This window comes from Rutilus rutilus (assembly GCF_951802725.1).
Source record: "Rutilus rutilus genome assembly, chromosome: 16".
NCBI lineage: Eukaryota > Metazoa > Chordata > Actinopteri > Cypriniformes > Leuciscidae > Rutilus > Rutilus rutilus.
The window spans coordinates 2930952-2956046 of record NC_140224.1 but is presented as its reverse complement, the minus strand read 5'-3'; the positions used below and the strand labels follow the sequence as shown (position 1 = coordinate 2956046).

General features: G+C 38.5%; 2 protein-coding genes across 2 annotated transcripts; one reads left to right on the top strand and one right to left on the bottom strand.

The window, feature by feature from the left end:
* Window positions 1-6398, top strand: LOC311306635 (uncharacterized protein). Its single transcript, XM_084435146.1, is given in 2 exon segments — window positions 1-460; window positions 463-6398. Coding segments are annotated over 2 exon segments (5754 nt in total). The 5' UTR covers window positions 1-81; the 3' UTR covers window positions 5838-6398.
* Window positions 6399-6587: 189 nt separating this feature from the next.
* On the bottom strand, window positions 6588-9689 carry LOC311306633 (bone morphogenetic protein 2-B). Its single transcript, XM_084435143.1, has 5 exons — window positions 9411-9689; window positions 9196-9323; window positions 8474-8590; window positions 8193-8376; window positions 6588-7656 (listed from the first exon to the last, which is right to left on the bottom strand). The coding sequence occupies exons 1-5, from the start codon at window positions 9679-9681 to the stop codon at window positions 7244-7246; spliced, it is 1113 nt and encodes a 370-aa protein (XP_084291269.1). The 5' UTR covers window positions 9682-9689; the 3' UTR covers window positions 6588-7243.
* Window positions 9690-25095: the final 15406 nt, after the last annotated feature.

The following is a 25095-nucleotide window of genomic DNA, read 5'->3' as shown; positions in this document are numbered from 1 at the left end:
TATCTGGTGATGACAATGCAAGAAGTGTCAAGCCAGGTCAATTCTGCATCAGACTGAAGGAACTGGGCAAACGTATTCATCATGAGCAACCAGGAGAAGCGTCACAGGACAAGCATGCAGCACCTCCGCTATCTCGATAGCTTTATGAATGAAATAGACCGTGAGGTCATGAGCCTGACGGATCGAGCTTTCAAGAGTTTGTGCATTGGAGATGAAGCAATATACAATGACTCCGAGTTTTCGCCCTCTCCAGTCAGCTGCCACAAGCCAGTGGTGGAGGGCGTCTCAAAAAAGACTCAGGAGAGCTCATTTTCTGCTGTCAAAAAACTTAATTCTCACCCCCTTAATGGAGCGAACGATTTATTGAGTAGATCAAATAAGTCATCCAAAGACTCTGCACTTTTTGCTGTATTTTCAGCCAGAAAGAATGGTGAGAGCACCAAGATGACAAATGGTGATTGACAAATGGTGATTCATGGGACAAATCTGCTCTTCTCAGCATCCAAAGAGAGCTCTCTGAGTTTTCTTCAGATTACCAGAGTATAGCAGCGGAACATCTTTCCCAAGCCAAGAATCACCTAAAATCAGATGAAAAAGGATCCGCCAAAAAATCAAGCAAGGATGCATCGGTTCCCTCGGGAAAATCCTCTAAGAGTAAACACAGCAAAAACAACAACCTGAGAAAACTGAATTCCATAAACTTTTTCCTCCACAGTGAATTCAGCCCGTTCTTGTCATGGAGGGATTTTAATAAATTCCCCATTGGTCAGGAGCACATATCGGAGATTATGTTAAGCAATAGGCCACCTGAATGGTATGATTCTCCTCTTTACAAAGAATTAACCGCAGCACATGGACACTTTAAATTAAGTTTTTCCCCATCAGAAGAAAACAAAGTCGAAAAGTGTCCTATACAAAGTGAGACTCGTTTGCTTAAACCACAGGTCGCGTCTGTACAATCTTCAGCACCTAGTGTAGCCCCAAAGCCAGAGAAAGAGTCCAAGCACATCCAGCACAATATTCCTACAAAGGACCCTCCTCTTGCCTCTGAACAGAGATGTAATTCAGAAAGGGCAGAACCTTGCGCTCCCTGGAGAAAAAGCAGAAGTAGAGCAAAAAGTGCTGCTCCTGTGGGACATTCCATCAACTCACCAGTCTGTGAGAGGACAAGCGCTGGAGAAAGGAGAGCACAGGCATTTAAAAACGAAGTGAAGACAATAGAGGACCAGACCTCCGCTAGTTCAACTCCTTTCAGTATTTCACAGCTGTTGACACCAGTGATACCCTCCAGACATGGGACAGGAACTTCAGACATACTGCAAACTGTGCTCTCACCCACTGCCCTGGATGTCCCACTACTCCCGGAGAGAGACGTGCATCCGTCACCAGAGATTAGGAGAGAGGGGTACAAATCCATAGCATCAAGCTTGTTGTTCAATCTCAAAGACAATAGAAAACGGGTTAAGACAATGTACAGTCCTCCTAAGTTTAAAGGTCTGGATGTGGCAAATCAAAGCAAAGAGTCTCCCCTGCCTGAAGTGTCAAAAGATGGCCTTGAAATTCAACAGATTTCAGGAGATACAACTATTTCACCCGCTCGTCACAAAGCCATCATCTCTCAGATGAGTCCCTTGTTGGAAACTGCAGACACTCAAACTTGCTCTCCTGCAAATGGCGGGGTGCCAGATGACTATTTGGCATTGAGTCTTCTTCAATCTGGAAAATTAAAATCAGACAGGAGTCCTGCAGCTAACAAGGCCACTTACCCCTCATTACAACTTTACAGAAAAACTACTCCTGAGGAGATTAATATTAGAGCAAATGCTCAAACTGTGGTTGAAACAAGTTCACAGGTTTTCACAGACAAAGCAAGCAAAGATCATAACACAGAGCGTAGTTATCCAAGTAAATTGTTTAAAGGTGCAGAGTTGCAAAGCAAAAATAATCCCTCAGAGTCAACGCTAAATGCCCCTAAACCCACTGTAGCTTTAAATGGCGAAAGATCTCTTGAAAACAAATCTGGTAAAAGTCCAAGTGTAAGTTTACCAAAGCTGGAAGAGCAAGTCATTAGTGATGGTACAAATCAAATTAAGGATAGGTTGAAAACTAGAGGAATAGTCAGTGAACAGAAAAGCCCTGTTAAAGAGAAGGAACCACACAGAAAGGAGACAGGAGCAAAGCATGTCTTTTCTGCACGACAGAACAACTACATTAAAAGCCAGCGATTTGTAAGTACAGATAATGATAATGATAGTTCTAATGCAGAAAAAGGGACTATAAAGGATAAAAATGAAAATGAAAAGGTGTCAAGGCATTCCAAAAATACAAAAACAAAAGAGAAAAGACAAGAGGAGCATATTGCAAACATACATAAAGATAAAGTAATGGATGGACCACCATTGAAAGAAGGGGTTCATGTAAGAGGAGAGGCTAACACAGCTAAAGAGCTAATGATGACATCAAAGAGTAGTTTGGAAACTCAAAGAGAGCAAAAGGGTAACTCTGAAACAATGAAAAGAAACATTTCTGAAAAGAGAACACTATTTGCATCTACGGAACAGGTGCCTAATAAGACAAATGCATCATTAAAGAGGGAGAATGTTGTCATTGATAAGTACGACCTGGCCAAAATGGCTTTAGAGGAAGTAATTGCTGAACGAGAGCAAAGAAAGTTGAAAAGTAAGGCTGTCTCCAATACAGGAGGTTCACTCATTGATATAAAACGAGTTGATTGTGAAAAATCTCAAGGTGGTGAGTTACCCACCAGTGGAGAGGACCAACAGTCTAGTATGTTCATGCTGAATGAGAGGGAGAAAAGTGCAAAGGATGGCAAAGGTCAGAATACTGTATCTGCTTTTAAAACAAATTGGCAGACTGGTCAAACGAGGTCAGAAGACATGGCCAAACATGGTGAAAGTCATGTGGCTGAGGTAAAATTAGCCAGGCCCTGTAAGCAGGAAGCATCTATTGGGCAGTGCCAGAATGCAGGACCTATAAAATATAATGAAAGAGACAGATTGTGCCTTGACAATCAAGAAAGCAACACAGATAATGTCAGCAAGGATGATAAATTATGCCAAAAGAAAGAGTTGATGAATAAAAATACATGCACAAAAACAGGTGATCATTTGAAAAGTAGCAATCTTAGCAGTGTGGGACAGTGTGAGGAAGAGTCGGGCGTTAGTTCCTTTAAACCTGAGATACTCCCAAGAAGAAGGAGAAGTAATTCGCATAGTAATGACAGAGTAGGTGAAAAGATTTCTGACTTTAATTCTGACTTTAAAAGAGAAGGTGACGCTACAGTCAAAACTGAGGACATGGAAAGTAGGGAAGTTGACAAAGTTCAGTCAAGTCGATCAAAGAATCGAGGCCCCACAAGAGGAAATGTATTGTCTCTGAAAGAGAAATATGACAAAGAAAGTAAGGTGAACCTCAAGGATGCTCAGAAAGGTCAGCCTGTTGAAGATACAAGCTGCGAAAAGTCTATGGAAGAGGGACCCAATGAAAAGGCTCCAAAAGACAAAATGAAACATAAATTTGTTCCACCAAAACTCACAGTCAGTGATCCTGAAAGTGGGACTTATTCCATTATCTACAAGGAGATGGATTCAGAGAGTGAACGAAAGTCTAACAGCTCCTCGAAAGAAACAGAAAGAGGTGAGGAACATTCGGGTGCAAAGAGGAAACACCGTGTCACCCAAGACGTCCAAAAAGCTATACGTGATCTCACAAACAACATCAATGAAGAAATGCAAGACAACAAGGCAAAAACGAACGAGAAGGAAGAGGGTTCTGAAGGTCAGAAGCAGAACAAATCCAAAGGTCCTAGTAAAAGCTATGTGAAAGACTTCTTCAGTGGACGTCTGTTTGGACTTTCAAGCTCAGAAAAGGGAAAAACTGTAGATGAACATGAGGAACTTTCTGAAACACAGTCTTTTAAAACCGATAAAGCCAGAAAGGACAGTATCACAGTCCATGATATCCTAGGGCAATCTCACACTATATCCTCATCAACTGGTAAACAAACACATCACAGCAGTCGATCTTCAAACTCAAGTGAGCTCTCTCTATTTCATGAATCAGAACAGGGGGCAAAATCACAACCTGAAGAGTTCTTAAGTAAAGCAGAGGTCTGCTACATGAAAGAAAGAGTTGATGGAAAGGAGAAGGAGAATTCACAGAAACCAACCATAGATTCCTGCTCTTTAAACAACCATGAAAGTGAGTCTGATGTTTCTCCACCGCGTGATGTGGACAAAGGCGGATGGGTGCACAGCTTGATTGAGTCAGCTAGAAGCTTAACACAAACATCACACAGTCATACTTCCTCCAAGGATCAAGTAGAAATAGATCAACAGCTTTCTCAGAAGGACCACTTGAATGGATCTGAGAAAGATGAGGAAGGTCTGGACCTCTGCAAGGACTGTGTCCATTCTCCAGCTGCATCAGTCAAGAGCCCCAAAACAAACCAACCAGCAATGCATTTATTGTCCCTTCCAGTAAATCACCTGGTCACAGTCAGAAAGCTATCAGTTGGAAGTGGCTCTGTGTCTGAGGAGGAGGAGCACCGCTCTGCTGTGAGCACTTTATCTGAGGGCCTGGAAAGCTATGAATCATGCGGAGGGGATGCCATGGAGGAAAACAGCTCTAGCATTGCACCAGCAGAGGATGAGGAGGGATCCAAGGCACCCAGCGAGAGATCTGCTTCAGTCTGCAGCGGAAATGACAGTAATGGTCAGAACAAGCCACCTGTTGTGCCTCCAAAAACTGAAAAGGCTCTACGCAGAGCCATGAAGCTCACCACACGTAGGATACAAAAGGCTGAAGCTAAAAGCAAACCTGAGCGTAAAGGCAGAAGCAGTGACAAAAGTGTCAGTCACAAGGCTGAGAGGAGACACCACAGCACTGACAAATTACTTGACAGATCAGAACACAGATCGCTCAGCATTGACAGAATCAGCGGTAAACACAGCGAACATCTCAATGACACAACGGAGCCCAAATCTCAAAGAAGCGAGAAGCATGCTAGACACCACAGTGGTCAAAAGAGTCAAAACATAGAAGAGAATGAACCTAGTAAAAAACTGCAACATGCATCCAAAGACAAAGAAAGACAAACCAGTGACTCAAAGGGCCACCGCACTGAGAAACAACAAGATGGCACATCAAACCATGGGGATCATTTGGAGAACGGCAGTATAATTAATGACAGTGATCGATTAAGTCGTAGCATTGAAAAACACTTGCCCAAAAAACTGGAACGTAGGACTCAAAGTCTGGATAGATTTGAAAACATGTCAAGTCGCACTGGTGGTGAAGTTAAATCAAATCTTTTAATAGAAGGATCACAGTACTCTACTCCAAAGGCATTACCTTTGCGCCACAACAGCATTGAACACACTTACGCACCAACCACTAATCTTGGAACACAGTCCTTCCCGATCACCCAGAGAAAGCTTTTACAAGACCCTGACTCTGGACAGTACTTTCTGGTGGATATCCCAGTACAGGTCAAAACGAAAACTTTCTTTGACCCAGAAACTAAAAGTTATGTGCAACTGCCAGTACATTCTCCTGAGGCTCCACCAATGGAGGTTATGAACACACCACCACTTATGCTGTATCATGGCTTTGCTCCAGTGCCTGTACCATCACAGAAGTCTGTTGTCAGGACTGCAGGATCTATGATTCCTCCGGATGACCTGGAAGACTTTGAACCTAGCACGAAACAGGAGGACTTTTATCAGATAAATAATGAAGAAGTAAATCCTTACATTGAGCCAGTGTATATATCCCAAGAACACACCCCTGAAGAGGAAATTGATAGTGTGAGATGACAACATCAGTGGATGGTCCAGAGATTGAACGTGACTGAAATCAGGGATTTGTTTTGTTTGTTGACTAATGCAGTTTTCACTGTTTCCTACTTGCAGTCTGGTGTGATATGGAAAAAAGTTTTTGTAGTATGTATGCCGTTCTTTGTTTATAGTACACAAGTCGTGGATTGTACATGTTTATTTCTTCTTAAAGTATGGCAAATACCTAGTTCTCCTACTGTTAAAAGCACTTGTCTATTTGTAACAGGAGGTTGAGATTTGGATTTGCGCCTTATTGAAAGTAGTGCTGCTTTCACAAAAATATTTAACAGATTATTTTGATACATCTTGCATTTGAGGTTTGAAAATACATTAGTCCACAGTATTTTTCTCAGCCGAAAAGTATTGTAAAAATTAAGAATTGAACATAGTTAATGTGTTTTATATGCTTAAAACGGTATATTTAACAAATGCTGATTGCATCACTTTTCAGGGTGCATTTTGGAATGAATCCATTTAAATGGATTGTTGCTTCAGAAAATAACCATTCCAATAAAAGCATCATCAATGAGCAATTGTTTAATGATCTAATTTTGATTATCTTGCTATTTTATCCAAAGACGGTTCATATCCCATTCAGTTTATAGTCTCAGAAAGAAAGCCAGAGTTTAGACTTGTAGTATAACGTCTATAGCCCTCACTGCAGATTACCGTATTCTGCTTGACTTAGATAGGAAGAGATCATCTGATTGACACTGTGACACAGTGAGTAACCATGACCACATGCTCTTTAATCCCACGGGGTTATCTGAAATAGACTGCACCACAACAACAACAACCCAGCATTCGAAAATGATTTCAAATAATGGTGGAAAAAACATTGAAAAATACCAGAATTTTTGTCCATTCAAAAGTCGTAATTGCTGATTATTTTTCTGCCACCACCAAGTGGTGAATGGAAGGTCTGCAAGTGTCTAATCACCTGCTAAAACTGCTGTAAAATTGGGTTGCAACATTATGTGGTATTTGGCACGACACACATCATTGGCTGAGAAAATGAAGGAACTCAACGTGACTCATCTGGGTCAAGCTTGTCTGACAATATGCACGTATTTCTCAGGATGACCAACTATTACAATATAAGTACTGGCAGCACAAATGTAACAAGCTTAATAGAGTTGAGCTTCAAGTATGACGTTTCTAAGTCTGAAAGGTCATTTTCCAATCACAGTAGTTTGCTCATAATGATAGAAGTAGATCTGTTTCACACTTATAAAAGACATTATTGTAATGCTTGCATTTAATATATTTAATTTGGTTTAGACTTACAAATACCCATACAAATATCAACTTAAAATAATGCTATCTAAATGTACAGTGTGGCACAGTACACATCAACATTAGTTTACATCTTGCCGTTTCGTATTTTAATGGCAGCCACAACTGCCCGCAACCATGTCGTTATACTGTTTTAAAACGACATTTTCCTCATCATCGAAGTACAGGAGGCTGATGGGGTGAAGCACATCAGGAACACAGCACGGTTTTCCCGCCTCCTTTGATAGTTTCAGCGCGTTCATGATGGATCTCACGGTAGCGTGATTCGTAGCCCGTAGACCTTCGCCCAGCGGAAACGGACATGAGCCCATGCAACTGTATGCGTTATAACCTCTGGGAGATATTATCCACCCTGACCAGCCAATCTTAGTGAAGTCTACGTAGAGGTTTGTTCTCTGGCATGTGGAAGTTAAGGCACGCACGCTCCTGCGCTTCCGCATTGTTGGCTTCACTAAACTTTCTGTAGGCTCCAGGAATTTAAGGGATGTGTTGATATTTTGTCCTAAAAGAGAGTCAACAATGACACTTCCACACACACATGATACGCACTCTTCATTATGCATTATATTCAGTTATCAATATGAGTCTTTCTTCAACTTTAGGTCCTTTTATGTCCCTGAGGTTGATTTTTATCTAAACAGATTTCAACTTTTTTTTTTTTTTGTTGTACGAATGTCAAAAAAAAAATAATAAAAAATCTGGAAACTTTTACCAGGACTGCATCAATAATTTTTCGACTTTTAAAATGCCTCTTGTTGTATTGTTTTACCCTTGTCGCAGACCCAGACTTTCAGTCTTAAAATATGAACATTTCCACCCATTTCCTATGCTATTTGAGATGTGATGGAAATGCTATTTGAGATGTGATGGAAATGCCATTGTGGCTCCATGTATATCCATAAATAAATTAGTGTGAAAAGTGTTTTAAGAAAGTTTATTTTCTGAAAGACCACAGGGCCCAAAGTACCCATAGTCTAGAAAACACCCATATATTATACTTGTGTCTGGAGAATTCAGTATGTTTTATGGCTTAATTACCTGTGTAGAACGGTGGGTGTTGGTAGTGCTTTCGTCCGTCATCTGAATATATAACCAAATACGCATTTGTCTCATCTGACTGCCTATCCATCTGAATGCTGGACTCAAACCAGTTCCCTGAAGGTAAAGCTGTCACGACCAGGATACCATTATTTTCACCGCTGTGAAGAATCCATTTGCTCACCTGTTCATAATTTAGGAGTTATTTTTTGCAACAGCAGCACAAACAAAATGATTACAATTTGTTTTCCTCTTCATAATTTTTTTTTTTTTTTTTTTACCATTTGTGTGATGTTGAATACCTCCCATCCTTTGGTGTAGACAGGTAATAACCTTGAGCTTATCAAATTCCCTCGCCAAGGTTTGGGTCTGCTGTCCAGCACTTCATACAGGTCGATCTAAAACAGAGTTTTCTGGTTAAGTTTTCTGTAAGACAAGGCTACTTGTGACGAACATTTCCTTCCAGCTAACAGGGAACGTTCTTACAACGTTCTAGCAAGGTTCTCTCAAAGTAATGAACAAACATTCTTAATGCAACGTTAATAGAACATTTGCTCAAAGTTGTTCTTAAAGTTCAACATTAAAGTTGAACATTAATGTTCTCAAAATGTTAGCACAAAATATATTTATATATTTATATTTATATATATTTATTATATATAATATATGTTTATTAAATGTCAATACTTGTTTTAGAACTTTCAAATAACTTTCAAAACAAGTATGTTTGTAAAATTCTAAAATGGAATATTCTCTTAACGTTCATTAACGTTCCTATATAATAATAAATAAAAACGTTTTGAACTTTGAGGGAACATTCAAGAAATAACGTTTTCATAACTTAATGGGAACGTTAGCAAAACGTTCTTACAATGTATCTTGTTATCTGGGCTACTGGCGTTTCTTTTAAAGGGAAAAGTAGGCTACATGATCGTTTGCCTGTCACTGTATAATCCGCTGCATACTTAAATCGACTTTTAAAGTACTTAAATGCCCAACTTACTTTGTAAAAATGATGACGTCCCATAAAAGGCTGTTTATGGCGAAACCATCGGAATTCTGCTTTGATCACGCGCTCGTCCTGTCCGAATGATGTCAGATTAAAGAAGTGATATGAGCCGCTGGACTGTCCTATATTAGGAGAAAAATAAAATCTCCGCATTAGCATCTAAAACATCCAGTGTAACATCAGGCATTTCACCATTTACATTTACGCACCTTCGAAACTTCTAACAATATTTCCTTCCAGAACTTTCGAGTTTTTCAGCGTTCCGTTCGAGTCCGCAACGGCATCATATAACTCCATCATGAACTCAGGTGCCTTCCTATTGGTCGGAACATTGCGTGTCAAATCTTTCATCTGGAATATTTCATTCCAGATGCGCATCTTAATTGCGTTTGTTATCTTTTGCTCATCTGTTGAGGTGGAAATGACATCGGATGACACAAAAGCAAAAATCCCAAAGAGATAAATGTTCAGTAACTTCATTTCTGACCGTGCAGATCTTAATTTGACCAATGCAACAACCCGAATATCCCCTTCTAGTATGAATGTGCACCTATACTGCAGATGGACTGGTGTGACAGTGCATTCAAACCAACTATAAATTTACATCTCAGTTTACACAAGGGTTTGTATGCTCACCCGCACAGATAAGAGTGAACAGACAGGTCAAACATCATGACTAAAGTTAAATAAACTGTCTGCCTCATATTAATAAATCAGATACATACACCATTAAGGCTGCCTTTTCTCTCACACTTACCTTGCATAAAAAATGTGCCTTCTTTGCAATTTTAGGTCTAGCAGACAATTTTAGCTCACTTTTGTCTAAGACAAATACCATGAATACTTTTTTATGTTTATGTAATTGCCTCATTTAGAGTTTAAGGCCATATTTTATTTAAGCCTATTGTTGAATATTACAATAGTGTCTAATAAAAAATATATTTTACAGCTTAATTCACCAATGAAGGTGTGTTGGATGTGGTTTAGACGTCATTAGAAGATAACATCAATGAGGAGACAAATGTTGGAAATTGCTGCAAGTCCTTGTTGGTTTTAGCAGGTTGTTGTCTGTTATCTCTGTACAGCCAGATCCCCACATAGTGACCGAAGCAAACGCAATGACATGACTATGACGCAAATGGAAATGAAGATTTACTCACTGTTACCCAAAGCGTGTTTGCCCTTCATGAAGCCATTTTCTGTACGGCATCAGTGTGTCTTCAGATGATCCTCATCAACAAAGTTTCGTTAGAGAGTTTCGTTTTTTTATTTTTATTAAATAAACATAAGTAATATGTCCTAAAAGATGGATAGGCTATACAATTTATATAAACTTTTATAAGGCTTTGCACCTGTGATATTCTGCCTTTGCACTCTCTCTCTCTCTCTCTCTCTCTCTCTCTCTCTCTCTCTCTCTCTCTCTCTCTCTCTCTCTCTCTCTCTCTATATATATATATGTGTGTGTGTGTGTGTTTTTGACTTGTCTACATTACAAATGTAAACATTTTTTAATCGAGATTTTTTTTTTTGCTTATACAAAAAAATAAAAATCTGGGGTAATCATTTGCAGATATTTGTTGTTTGTTGTTTTCAGAAAACAAGACTTTATATCTCGTCATTTTGCTTTGCGTCATTTTTGTAGTGTGGTGACAATTCAATGGTCAAATCAGTTTGAACCCATAGGGTATGAATTAATTCATTTATTTACTGTAATGAAAGCTACATACAGTATATATGTACAATAACTGACAGTATTTCTGATTATTTTAACCTATATGATTATTTCTTGATTCATGCAGTTGTATTTTAGTTTTGTCTGCTGTTTTGTCCAGTAGGCTACTCAAGAATCATTGAGGGAATAGATTCGTATAAATGAATGAACAATTATCTTTTCTTTAACTCTTCAATATGGCTGCATAAAAATGACTCCCTCAAGTGACACGTTCACAAAAGTATGCACAAAAAGGATGTAATAAAATCCCCCAAAAGTGTCTCGTATATAAGGGTATTTTTGGATATTACTTTCTGTTTTCTCCTCTAGATGGCGCGGATGACTAAGGAAACATCTTTCGTTTCAACACATCTGCAAGCGCTTGCTTCTTGGCTGATGCTTTACAGCAGAGAAGTTGAGCAGTCTGGGCATTTTCACAGTGAAATGTATTACTTAATACTCAATGCTTCATACATAAGTACCCGAGCTGCCTCACAATTCAGTAGTTATTAAGGACAGGTATTTTTGAGTCCATGCATTTCATTTTTTTTTCTTTTTTTTTTTCTTCATGGCGCAAAGCACCCTGCCATTATTCCCCATTAAAAATATATTGTTCAGAGTTTCGAATTCCATCCGCTGATTATATACAGAATTGCATAAACATTTTGACAACAGTCTTTTGGAGATCTTCATAAAGATGAATGAGCTGCTCCATGCGCTCGAGGATTTGAGGAAAGATTTCTCTGCCTGAAAGTACGAGGTGAAATCCTTGGCCTGTTCGAGGCTGAACCTACAGGCTCTGCTGGCACTTCTGTAAACTGTACTCCTATTAATGGCCTCCCCCTTTTGTTCTACATCTCTTTGGGTCCAAAAGAGAACAGATGGAAGAAATTAAACAAGCACCAAGCCATTGCTGCTGCTGTTCTATTAGATATCTGAAGAGAAAATACAATTATTGCTAAAGTGGAAACATACCACTGGGGGATTATGGGAGGCCGGGTGTTTTATGTTTTCAGAATGATTGAATTTTCTTTGACCTGGGGGTGAAGTGTTTAGGGCTGTTTGGGTTAAAGATGAGAATGGTGAACGGGTAGTTTACAGGAGCCGCTGTTTCGTTTCTCATATCTCTGCCACTTATTTCTCATTTCCTCTTTTTGAGTCTGTTATGCTTAGCAATTAGTCGGTTTGTTTAGAAGTGCTCCTCGCAGGTTATTTTCTTGAAAAATATACAGGTTTATTATGTTTCAGCGGCTCTTTGAGGAAAAGAATGTTGATGGTAATTGATAAAATGATAAAGTCATGCGATGGTCCACTTTAGACATTCAACTATAAGTAACTTTGCAACTACATGTCAACTAGTCATAGTAAACTGTCTGCTTAATATCTGCTAACTCTTTATTTTGATGCTCCCCAACAGAGATTGACTAACTAATATCAACTTTCTAACCCTAACCAAAACAGTGTACGAATGCTAATGACAGTTAGTTGCAAAGTTACTCGACTATCAAATAAAGTGTCTGATTTTGGCCAGATATTACATCTCATTAGAAGCTAAAGCACAAAGACACAGACATTCTCATTTAGACATTGACATATAAGACGGCGAATGCATCGAATCAGCTTTTTACAGTAAGATGATCTGTTCTCTTAATGGCCGTAGAAACTCTTCTCTAAATTACAGTGTGAGCCAGAGGGATTGCGTTCATCCGCCAAGTGTGTGTTTGGAATATCTGACATTTAAAAAGTGCTTTAAGACCAAAGCAGAGATGTAGTCATCCTTCAGCAGATCACAGCCACATATTTAGGGTTTCGTGTTTTTCTTGGATATTTAATTGGCTTGAAGGCTCTATCTGTGAAAGGATTTACTGAGACTGTATATATCTCTCAAAGAACTTGATAAACTTGAGGATATTTGTAGACTGCAGATTTCCTGAGCTCTCATGTGTATCGCTGTTTAAACCTTATGAAAACTGACCATGCTTTAGGTGGTTAGAGATTCGTCAACCGGTGAAAATGTTTAAATATCATTATGGTTATGCCAGTGTTACCTGATATGGACATTTCTAACGCCTCCTAATAATCAATATGATCAAAAATTTGCTGATAAGCCTGTTGCACTTGCACACAATCTACTACATGTCGTCTGATTAATAGCTTAGACTTTTTTTTTTTAGCAAGTAAAAGTCATTTTAGTATGATTGTAAAAATGTCCTCCTTCAGCTTGTGGTTCACAGGTCTTGTTTTCTGTGTAAAAATAATAACTTTTATATTGTTAGCAATATTTCAAGTGGACTGGACCTTACATCACGTTTCAGAAAAGTAAGGCTAAAATATTAAATGATGCATTAGGCTTTTTTTTCTAATTGTCTCTATCATCATTGTATTGCATTGCATTATATCTTTTAAAACTACAGAGCTTTGATCATAAAACTAAGCATTTAAATATCATCTTACTATTTTATTGGAAGATAGAGAGTGATAACTGATATTTATATGCATTTTATGAAAGTATCTGCTATACAAATATCTAATTGATTTACATTACAAACACCAGTATCTCATCTTACTTTCTGGCCATATAAATATCAGCATCTGCACAAAATTGCATATTTTTGCTCAGTTTGGGCCTTTTCGTGTATAAGCTTAATATTCTCATATCATAAAATGTGAGGCATAAAAGCAGGATTTATCAAAAATCAACAAAAAACACATCTGCAAATGTTATATATATATATATATATATATATAACAAAAAATTCTTTATTTAAAAAAAATTAACAGACCGGATATATATATACATACATACATATCTATATACAGTATATATACAGTGTATGTAATATTTCATATGTCAGGCTTTACAGGTTTAAGATTAAATGAATAGAGAAAAAAACAGAAGGAATTGTCTTGTCTGCATTGCTCTCTCTCTCTCTCTCTCTCTCTCTCTCATGTATAACCGCATTGAACCCTCTTCACATGTGTTGGGACAGAGTCCGAGCTTTCAGCGCCTGATGCCCACGGGTCCCGGAGACTGCGTACTGACAGAGGAAAAGCCCTCTGTTAACCAAACCCACACCTGATACTTCCTCTCTCCCCCAAACACACATATACACATGTGTGTCGCAGCGTGTGTTGACTGAGACATGTGGCACACTGTAATCAAACAGTAGTGGCCGATGCTGACAGACAGTCATTGGGACGCTGCCATTGCAAACAGTGTGGGTGGTAAAACACCTGATCAGTGTCGATACTGAGGAGTGGACCGTCCCGCTCGTTTACGGGATACCCGAGGGATTCCTTACAGCTACAGCTCACATTAATGGAATTACATTTAATATACCATAAAAACTGGTCAGAAGCTTTCACTGGTGCCTTAACAATTCCCAAAATATGCAGCTTTGTATTTAATTCATTTTATTTGATTTAAGTCTTTGGTGATTATAGTTAGGATTTTTGTGTTTTAAATGAAAATATTGGATTTATATTATGTGATTAATGTGTCTCCTTTGTACATGCCTTCATGCTTTTTAATAACATTGAGGAACACAATGGAAATAATCCATCGGCTTTATTGAGTCTTTATCCTCAACAGTTTTTAAAGTATATGGGATAATAGTTATTTTGTACAGTTTTGTAAACTTGTCAAATAAATTCAATTCAATTATATATATATATAGACATAAACTATATTTTTCAATATATACAAGCAACTATATAATTTTCCATTCTGATTTTTAGTATATGATTTTAGAATAATCTTATAATAGGCCTTTTTACAAGCAAATCATAGCATTTCAAAAATAAACATGAGATTATGAGAATAAAGTCAGTTTAGTATTTTGAGAATAAAGTCAAAGTTACTAGCCTGGGTGCCAGCCCGAACCCCGCCCACAACATTTTTTGGTCGGGAAGTTCGGTCTGGACTTGCTCCGTTGAGGAGCTATTATGCCCGAACAAAAATTGTTCGGACCAATCAAATTGTCAGGGCGGGCTTTATACGATGATGGACAGATGAGCAACGGTAACGTAATCATCCACGTCACCAAAGAGCGCTTGATTTGAATTAGTTTACAACAAAGACGACTGCTGCTGGAGAATTGAGATTTCACGAGTTCACATTTACAAATAAGTCAGATAGAATAAATGCGTATATAAGATTTCACACAAATAAGTCGATAGAATAAATGCGTATATGACGTGCTGTCCGAGGAGAGGGCTGTGGGCTCGGTAGCCATACTCCCCCGTATTCCTGGTTGTGAGAGAACAAGACAAGAGTGAGGATTCGGGGTGGTGGAGGGATGCTGGAAAACTGTCAAGGAGTGTTAGGTAAGTTTACAGAGTGAATATGCTTCCTCATGCTGATAGATAGGGTAACGTTAGACATGGTATTGTTTGATGACAAGTTGATATTGGATTGATTATTTGTACGTGCTCCTCCCGAACTTTGTTTATGAAACATCATGTGTAGATTCCGCCATCGCGTCTGTTATAGAAGATATCGACAGCGCATTCATTTTAAAAGAGGAACAGAGAACCGCGACATTTTGTTGGTTGAAAATATGAATGAAGAACATGCGTCATTTACTCCGTTGCTCTGATTGGTTGTAGGTCTATCCAATTGAGTGCAGAGTTTTTTTTTTCCTGGTTCGGTTGAGACACGCCCCATAATCAAATCTCTGTGGAGAAGTATCAGACTCACATTCTGACTAGAATCTGAGTATGACGACGTCAGGCTACAAAGTTACATGAATGTGAGGTTAAAGTCGCTATATTATGCGAATACATTAGAATTATAATATAAATTATGAGAAGAATGTTTTTTTCATTACAAATTTAATCTCATAATATTATGACTCTATTCTCGTAAAAGGCCAATTATGAAATTATTCTTAAAACATTACGTCGTTATTCTTGAAATCGTCATACACATCTGCCATATGCTGTGTCTTAAACTTTTCCAAACTGATATTTTGTAAGGAAATGTTTCTGACTGCTCTTGTGTGCTGACACACACACACACACACACACACCATAACCTTCTGCCCCGGTCAAGAATGTTGATGTTTTAGACAAAAGATCGAGTTAATTAGGCCACAAACCCATCAATTGCAATAAAATGGATACGGCATGGCAGGTTCAGTTCTGTCTGAAAGAATTCTTAGGATAGAAGACAGATGAAATCTTATTTCAAATATTGATTTCAAAGCTGCGCTTTAGACCTGCCAGGTTTACAAACATGCTAAAAAGCTTTGGCACACAAGTACGAGTGTGGTATTACATAAGAAACACTTCAACGGGCCAAGTTGGACCTCCTCTCTCCCTTCCAGGCCCATCTGTCTGTCTTTACTCTCAGATTCTGCCTTTTTTATTCATCCCTCTCACTCATCTATTCCCAAGCTGCCTGTGTTTCTGTATGTTATGTGCATATTTTGCATTGCGTCTTTCAGTGTTGAATCAGTGTCACCAGAGCGAGACAACAGCGATGCATCATGCCAGTTTTGGACGCCTGACATGCTGTAAAATGACACAGTGATGAATTAGATGATGGATTTAAAAAACACATTACAAATCACACATTCAATTTGTAGTGTAATATAATTGATTTCAGAGTAACAGAAATGATGTGCAATGTAGATCTGAGATCATTTAAACATAGTGCAAACTCTTTCTGTACACAGCTTGTATGATTATATTAGTGAATGAGGAGTGATGAATCTACCAGAGCATGGGACTTGTATTGCACGTTGTGTCTGATTGTGTTTGATCAGCCAGTGAATCTGTGTATTTCCATTGAACATGTTAGTTTGTGGCCTTGTTCTCCAGGTCCCAATCCATTATATACTGGATGGGGAAAGGCTCATTTTCGAAACATAAATAGAAATGCAGGAGGGCTGCTCCTTCAGAAAACAAGCAAGGTGCTCAGAAGAGGCATTCAGCATATTCCTCAGTGTTGAGCTACAATAACAGTGGGGTTTGGTTAGTGTAAGTGCTAAATGCAACGAGACACTGGAGCGTTGCTGTGTGTTTTTCATGAGTCAGCTGGCAGGCGCGGTATGAAACGAGAGTCCTGCAGTGATGTCCCTGTGAAAACAGCCAGGGAGCCGGCTGAGAATAGAAGCAAATTAAGCAAAAAGGCTTCTAAACTTCCAGGAGGTTACAGATTAGGTGGGTAAAGACTTTTCTCCTTTAAAGGGGTGGTATAATGCCCTTTTCACAAGATGTAAAATAAGTCTCTGCTGTTCCCAGAGTGTGTATGTGAAGTTTTAGCTCAAAATACCCCACTAATATTTTTATATAGCATGTTAAAGTTGTCACTTTTTGAGGGTGAGCAAAAACGCACTGTTTTTTGTGTGTGTCCCTTTAAATGCAAATGAGCTGCTGCTCCCGGCACAGGGGGTGGAGCTACAACAGCTTGCACTCACACAGACATGCACTGGAAATTTCAAAAACTTTTAGCCTTTTATGTTCAAACCGGAGTCAGACAATGATGGAGAGACTCAAGAAGAAGTGACAACATGTAGAAGCAACAGGACATTTCTGAATGGTTAGTTGATGAATTTATGTATGTGTAGTTATCTTCTAGTCATTGATTAGCATATTTTGTCATGATAATCTATAAATCGCGTTCCCAGAGGCGGGGTTTATGTAAATTATGGGGTTGGTGATGTCACTAACCCGGGAGGAATGTGGTGTAGTCTCTACCAGCCGTTTGTTGTAGTCCTTAAAAAGCGATTTCTTTAAAAGCAAATATCTCCCTTTGCTTTGAACTTTGAGCGCTGTAACTTTGCAGATGTTGTTTATGCTCAAACAACAACATTACACACTAACTAAACAGCAGTCAAATCATAATCAACCACCCCTTTAATGCTCATTTTGGTTTAAAGTCGTAATAAAGATACAGATGTTGCTTTCAGATTTGTGCTTCACCTTTAGCTTTACTTGGGGAAATAATACTAATAGGGTCAATGAATGGCGTGACAGTCATTTTGTCCTCTCTATCAATTTATTTAATAGATTCAAAATGCAATTTAATAAATGAGCTTTTTTAAAACTTATTTCTGTTTTAAAATTCATTTAGGAAATATCAAGAAATTATATAATGGAGACCCTCAGGAATGTGTGTCAAGCTCAATACATTTCTTAAAATATCAGATCATTTTACCTTTTTCTTAATGACAAGGCAAGGATGGTGCAGGTTGTAAAATGTCATGGGGTGCGACAAAATATAATTATATTTATGAATAATTCATGATATTTGTAAAAAAAAAAAAAAAAAAAAAGAGAGAAGTTTTTACCTAAAAAAAAAAAAAAAAAGTATAAAAATATATAACTTTTTACTTGGTTACACCACTTGACATTAAATCTAAGTGATAAAATTTAACATTTTCTTGAAAATTGTAAAATACTAAAAACAATACAATCAAAACAGCATGAAGCCAACATGAATAAAGAGTATATATATATATAAACAAGCAATATAGCAATATTGCAGGATGTTTTATGGTTAATGTAACATTTTCTTGAAAAATCTATAATTTTTAATTATTTTAATTATTTTACTTTTATTTATCATTGTCCCACAAATGAAGCTGTTTGCTGTCATACATGTGCTTTAGTCCTAAGAAAATGTAAATTGCTTTCTCCAGGCCTGTTTATGACCATGAACGTTTTGCGTTTTGGAGAAAAGGTGATGAAGAAAGAAAGAAAGAAAGAAAGAAAGAAAGAAAGAAAGAAAGAAAGAAAGAAAGAAAGAAAGAAAGAAAGAAAGAAAGAAAGAAGACAAAATGGCTCCCTGGCCAAAAGTCTGAGAGTCTCGGCTTCATTTCCCACTCCCAATCCTTATAACGGTCGCCTCACCTTACAGTTTCAGAGGCTAGACACTACTTCATCTGGGAAATTACTGCAGCTCAGATGATATTCCCGATCGCTGAAATGCAGAGTGGTGTTTTTTTCTTCTTCACAGTTTTATTTCATTATCACCAGTCTGAGTTATTACATTTTCCTGTTTCTCATTTAGTGTGTAATTACGGAGGCGTACGAGTGGCGGCAGAGAGCGGTTGTGGTGCCAGGTCAGGTGGAGCGCTCTTGAGAAGCAATGGGTTCAGGCTGGGTGAGTAGGGCACAGGAGAAGGGCGTATGGTGGGCACTGTCAGTTATCCAGCGGGAAACGTGCCAACATCCACAGAACAGCGGGCACAGTGACACAGATTAAAGAGGACTGCACAAACATACCGAGACAAGCCATTATTCATTGTGTCTGCACTAGTTTCTTGAGTCTAATGAGCTTTGCCCACAGTAAATCTTCTCTTATAATAGGGGCCATTTTCTCTGACCCTTTTTGAGCGACTATCGTTGCGTTTTTTTGTTGTTGGCACGTTTATGTCATCCACAAGACAAAAGTTCACCGTTTGCAAATGATCTTCACAATCTCATTCCCTTCGGTAAATGGTGCTTTCACAATGCGGTCAGAAGTTTACACTTCGTCTCGTTTCAGTGATGCAAGACCGGTTTCTAACCGAGATCTGGAATCCTGCCTATCGTAATTGAGATATTAAATACATTACGATTTTCCCCTGGAGGAAAGAAGCTTGTCCAACACTAAAAGAGAATTATGGGAGTTTACAGAAGCAGGAGCGTAATCATGTCTTGAGCATTGGGCTTGTTTTTTGGGAGGGGTCTTTTAAATAAATAGTAATGTTCATTTTGTTTAAAGGAATTAAATAAAGGATTTAAATGGTTTTAGGGGGATCAAGAAAAAGAAAGAAGAACATTATAAGAACAAGAATAAGAATTTTTGTAAAGTAATCAATTTGAACTGTTTGCAGATATTTTTATTTTAAAATACACATTTAATATGTTCAAAAAGGCTTGTCTCGTCATATTCAATTATGAATGACATGAATCAAGTAAATGATAGCCTATATTTTCGATTAAATGGAAAAATTTGACACAAACGTTGGCCACTTTGCATCACTGGATATTATTGGGGTTACTGTCAAATATTAAATGTTGAGTAACTTATCTCACACTCTTCCACTGTTAAAAACTCGCGCTTGGTTTCTGTGAACAGTAAATCCCACCTTCTTTGATTTGATTGGTCATCTCAATCATTTTGACGTTGTCGAGCACTGTTACGCTGCCTTCACATGCCATCGGAAGTCTCCTACTTCCCACTTACGAAGTTGTGATTACACACTCGTCGCGTTAAAGCGTTTTGTTGTCGGAAAGAATAGGCCTATGTCACGAAAAAATTGAAGACCGGAAGTACGTCTTTTAGTAGGGATACGGCTCTTCCGGTTAGCTTTTTACAATGGTGGAGTCCGATAGATACCGCTGGATCAAATCTCTCCGCAACCTGCCTGAAGTCACATATGACGATGTGGTTCGGATGGTAAATGAAAACTCTCAAGTGGAAAAGCGTGAAAGCGGAGGTATGGCTGTCTACGTCCTGAAGCAGAGCAACCCGGTGCACTACAACAACAGCGGCGGGCCGTTCGCCAGTAAGGTAAACGTTTCTATGGTAACAGCGAGTTGGACCAATCAGCAGACGTTGCTGCTACGCTTAGGATTGTGGGTAGTGTCTTAAAACAAGGTTGATTTCATACGAACTTATAGCTTCTACAGGAGCAAAAACCTTCGTTTCACAACCTCATAGCTCGTGGACAGTCTACCTCGGATGGTTTAGTAGACTGATTTAGTTTAGTATGGCTGATAATCTAAATCCTTATCGAGAAACACTGTTGACCGGAAGTTCTGAATCCCTACTCCGCGTTGCGGAAGCAGGAAGTGTGACATAGGCCTATAGGAATCATTCCAGGTTTATTCTTGTTTATTTTTAAAGCCAAAATGTAAAGTTCGTTGACAAACTGTCACATCCACCAGCTGGAGCGCCCAGGATCTCCACCAGAGGGCACTCCTCCCGTCTCCTTTGTTATCTGATCATGAACTTCATTTCCCATAACCATTGCGTGGACTCATTATGCTTGATTACTTCCAGCTGTGTGTCAGTATCCTGTTAAGCTCCGCTTATATAAGTCCTGTGTTTTCACTCACTCTTTGCTAAGTCTTGTTAGTGTTACACTGCATTTCCGAGTGCTCCTGATTGTTTTACAGTGTTATGGTTCTGATCCTCTGCCTGGATTTACCTATGTTTTGGACTTTGTTGATATTTGGATTATTTGGTTCTGATCATTTGGATTATGATTATGTATAACCCCTATTCTGTCATGACAACTCTTTGGAGATTGGTATGGTAATAGATCTTGGCATGGTAATGGATATGACAATGTTACTGTATTTGGTCTTTGAGAAATAAGGAATAGTTCTGCTACGCTGCTGCTAATAGCAAACAATGCCAAGTATTTGAATGTTTGAGCAGCAAGCTCACTGGCCGCTGATGCAACAGCAACCAATCAGCTGTGCTAAGTGGATAACGACACGATTAGCCGCATTTCCACCAAAATTACACTGAACAATTTGTCCCAGGAACTTTTCCCCCAGACCTGTTGCTAGCCGCGTTTCCGCCTCGGTCTAAAGTACCGTGACGATTAGGCAAATAGTCCGGTGATGTAGGACTGCGCGCGACTTTACAGTTCCCACTGGATTTCATCCTCTGAATTTAAGCTTAATAAAGCCTGAACCTCGTCGTTGGTCCATCGGTCGTATTTTTTAAACTCCATTGTTGATTCGAATAGCAAACAACTGTTACTGCACGCTCCGCAACAGATGGTGGTTGAAATAAAATGCTGCATGGAGTCAACCAATCAAAATGCGGCATGAACTCAACCAATCAGCATGTTCAACGCCCAAGTCCCACCCCTGAAAGTTCCTGAACTTTGAAAAAGTACTACCTCGCAAGCAGGGACTTTCGGAGGGGGATATATTTCCCCGGAACTTCATTTAGACCCTGGATCCTGCGGTGGAAACACACCGAGTACCACCACAAAGTCCCTAGTTCCTGAGGAAAGTTCCTGTGGTGGAAACGCGGCTATTGCTACCAATAAGCTAAAGACCTATCAGCCTCCACCATTTAGAGTTTCATGCCAGAACTATGTAATAGTTTTGTTTGGATCTTCAACCGGTCTGTCAGAGCAGTTCGTAACACAAACATTCACAGCGCTATCTAGAAATTTTAGTCAAATATGTGCTATTTTTGCTGTGTATACAATATAGAATATGCTTCAAATGGTTATGTAAATATGCTTAAAAATCTTAACCGGAAGACAAGATGATGTAGTTGTTGTGGAAAAACATTTTCCCCTCAGCTATGTTTAAAGTTAATGGGACGACCAACTCAGGAACTTGGGTTTCAAAATAATCCCTGAACTTCCCAGTAGTAAATATGACTTGAGAGGGCGTTCATGTCCAATTTTCAACTAGGAAAGTCACATGATAATTCCGACAGCATGTGAAGGCAGCATTAAAATGCAGAAGCAGACCAGTTTAGAAATGCAACTTTTAGAACTTTGAGGGGCCGGTCGTCAAAGACCGGTAGGGGAACGGATGAATACACCTCTCCCAGTCACCCTTAATGACATCAGCAGCTGTTGACCAATGGCTATGCAAATCATCACTCCCAGCGCGTCCCACAGTCCCACAGTCCCACAGCTGCAAGCGTCCATCATGGGGTTGCGGCCCTCATATGGAAGACATAGGCTGTAAAACTTTTCATTTTTCATCTCCTCTCACGGTTACGGCCCTGATGTAGCGCTGATTTTCGGATGGGTCCCTTGTCGGCTGGCCTGTAGTTTATATGCCATGTGTTGTATTCTCTTGGATCCTCGTCAAACTCCCAGCCTCAAATGAGGATTGAGGACGCAGCTCTGGAGTGAATGATGATCTGAGCCCATCCACCGTGTGTTTTTAAGAGGTTAAGGGTCACTGATGTGATTTTTTTTATTTTTTTTTGTGCTTTGTCCTCCCCATTAATTTATTCAAAAATAACTTAAAATGCAATTCATACATACAGTAGAAATACTTTCATGAACATGTTTTCATTTGTGTTAAAATAATTTTTTGATCCTTTTAAAAAGATTATCCACTTCTTAATATTAGATTTTTTTTTTTTTTTAAGATTTGACTATCTTGTGTCCACAATATATATATATATAATTGTATTATATGACAAGTTAATATATAATAAGAACAATTATTGTGTCAAGGTCAACAAGTCTAAAAAATTTCAGATTATTTTATGACATGGCGAGTTTAATGGTGAGACTTGCCAAAAACATTATGAATTTATATCTAAAAATTTACCCTTAAATATATTAAACAAAAACATTTATGAAATAATGATTAAGATGTGTACCCTCACATGTATTCAATGTATAAGGAAAATATATTATTATTTTTTTACTTGATGGTTACACCACATGACATTTTAAGTGTCAAGAAAAGCAATATTTTGAACAAAAAGCTGAGAAAATCGAGAATTAATGTGCATAAGCAATGCTTGTTTCTGCTTCTTTTTTGCCCGTGTTTTGATCCGGAGATTCAGTACTCTTTCAGAAACGAGTTAAATTAGGCTATGGCATTTTGCCTGCAAAATGAAAAAGTGAGTAAAAAAGCAATTGCAAAACGTAACTGCACCTTTATTCTGTACGTCACCGACCCTTAATCAAATATTGTGTTTTTTAAAGTGAAACCACCCCCTTAATGAAGTCATTTGCACTACGTATAATAACGTGGAAGATGTTTTTTAGAACATCATTCTTACTGTAAATGAGAAATAAACTGTCCACGTTGACTCTGCCATGGGTCGGGCCGTGACCGATCTCCTCCAGGTCTTTAGCGAGTGATGTACAGGTAGGATGCCGTCGTCTGAAAGGCGGATTTGTAATTTCCTGCTAAACGAAGCCCTAATTTTCAGTGTCGTTGGCAGTCTCTCTCAACTTTCCCCTAGAAATGAAACATGTATATTTTGCTTAGCGCAGACAAAGGCAATAACTCTAAAGTCCAAATCAAGAAATCGCAATCCAGGACTTTTTTTTTTTTTTGTCGATGGATTGTGGTTCCTCAATAAACTATAAGAAACATCTGAGATGGCCTCATTTTAAAACAAGCATGAGGAAAGAGCTGCAGGCAACAGAGGCCGGCCGCAGGCTCGCACGTCTTCATATGAAGGATTTATAAAGTGTTTATATAAACGCTGAACTGACCAACACAGCATAAATGAGTGCGGAATCTCGAATTTCATAGCAAATTGCTTGTTTAAGGAGAAGCCGATAACAGCTAGGTTAGCTGCAATTAGGCTTTATTAATGACCCAAAAACCCTCGGTGGAGTATTTTTCCAAACATACCAATGATCCTTTGCCAAAAGAGATGCAGGCTGGACGGTGACCATCTCGCTTCTGACTCCAGAAAGGGACGGGGGAAAAACACATCTATTTATTTGCTTCCATAGAAACGTCTTTGAGAAGCTTGCAGTGTTTTATGAGACTCAATATAAAGTCAATTCTCCGTGAAATGCACAACCCCTCCTTCTGGTGGATGGTGAATGGCCCCTGTTACCTGTGATTTCTTGGCTCAATAACAAACAGTAGTTGTAATACTTCATCCGAGGAAGGAAGCAGAAGCTTTAAAAGCAATAAAACATTGGCCAAAACTAGCACAATACCAGCCTGCACGTCCTCATGGTAGCAAAACACATCAATAGCTTTCATAATGGAGGGCAAGACCCGCCGCTGGGCTTTACAACATAGTCTAGCCTATAATATCTATTCAGATTTATGCACTAACATTGATATCATCAGAATGATCTGAACAAAATGATTTAGTTTTAGCAATCTGGCTTTTCTCAAATGGAAATTAGTAACTTTCCAACTTACCCTTTCGAAAAAAGAAGTTTATTCAAGTGTTCTAGTATACTTCTTTTAAACTAAAAATAAGTATTTTTTTTATAATTTTATATACTTCTCAAACATATTCTTTATGTACTTCTCAGAAATATACTTAAAATTACACTTAAGTGTACTTGACTTATACTGAGAGAAAAGTCCAAGTGTATGTGACCTGTACTTGTACTCAATCTTTTGATCGAGATATACTTAAAAGTATAATTAAGTATTCAAAGTATACTTGGCTTGTAGTTGTGTTAACTCTTTTGATCAAGTAGCCTTTTTTTTTTTACATAGTTTTTCATATACAGTCTTATGAAACTCACATTGTCACAAAATATTGA

Bases quoted from the DNA above. Each gene is read 5' to 3' on its own strand.
- LOC311306633 (XM_084435143.1), bottom strand. From the start codon at position 9,681: ATGAAGTTACTGAACATTTATCTCTTTGGGATTTTTGCTTTTGTGTCA. The intron at 8,377-8,473 runs GTAAAAAAAAAA...AATTATGAACAG, and splicing joins TATTCAACATCACACAAATG to GTGAGCAAATGGATTCTTCA. The intron at 7,657-8,192 runs GTAATTAAGCCA...ACTCTCTTTTAG, and splicing joins ACACCCACCGTTCTACACAG to GACAAAATATCAACACATCC.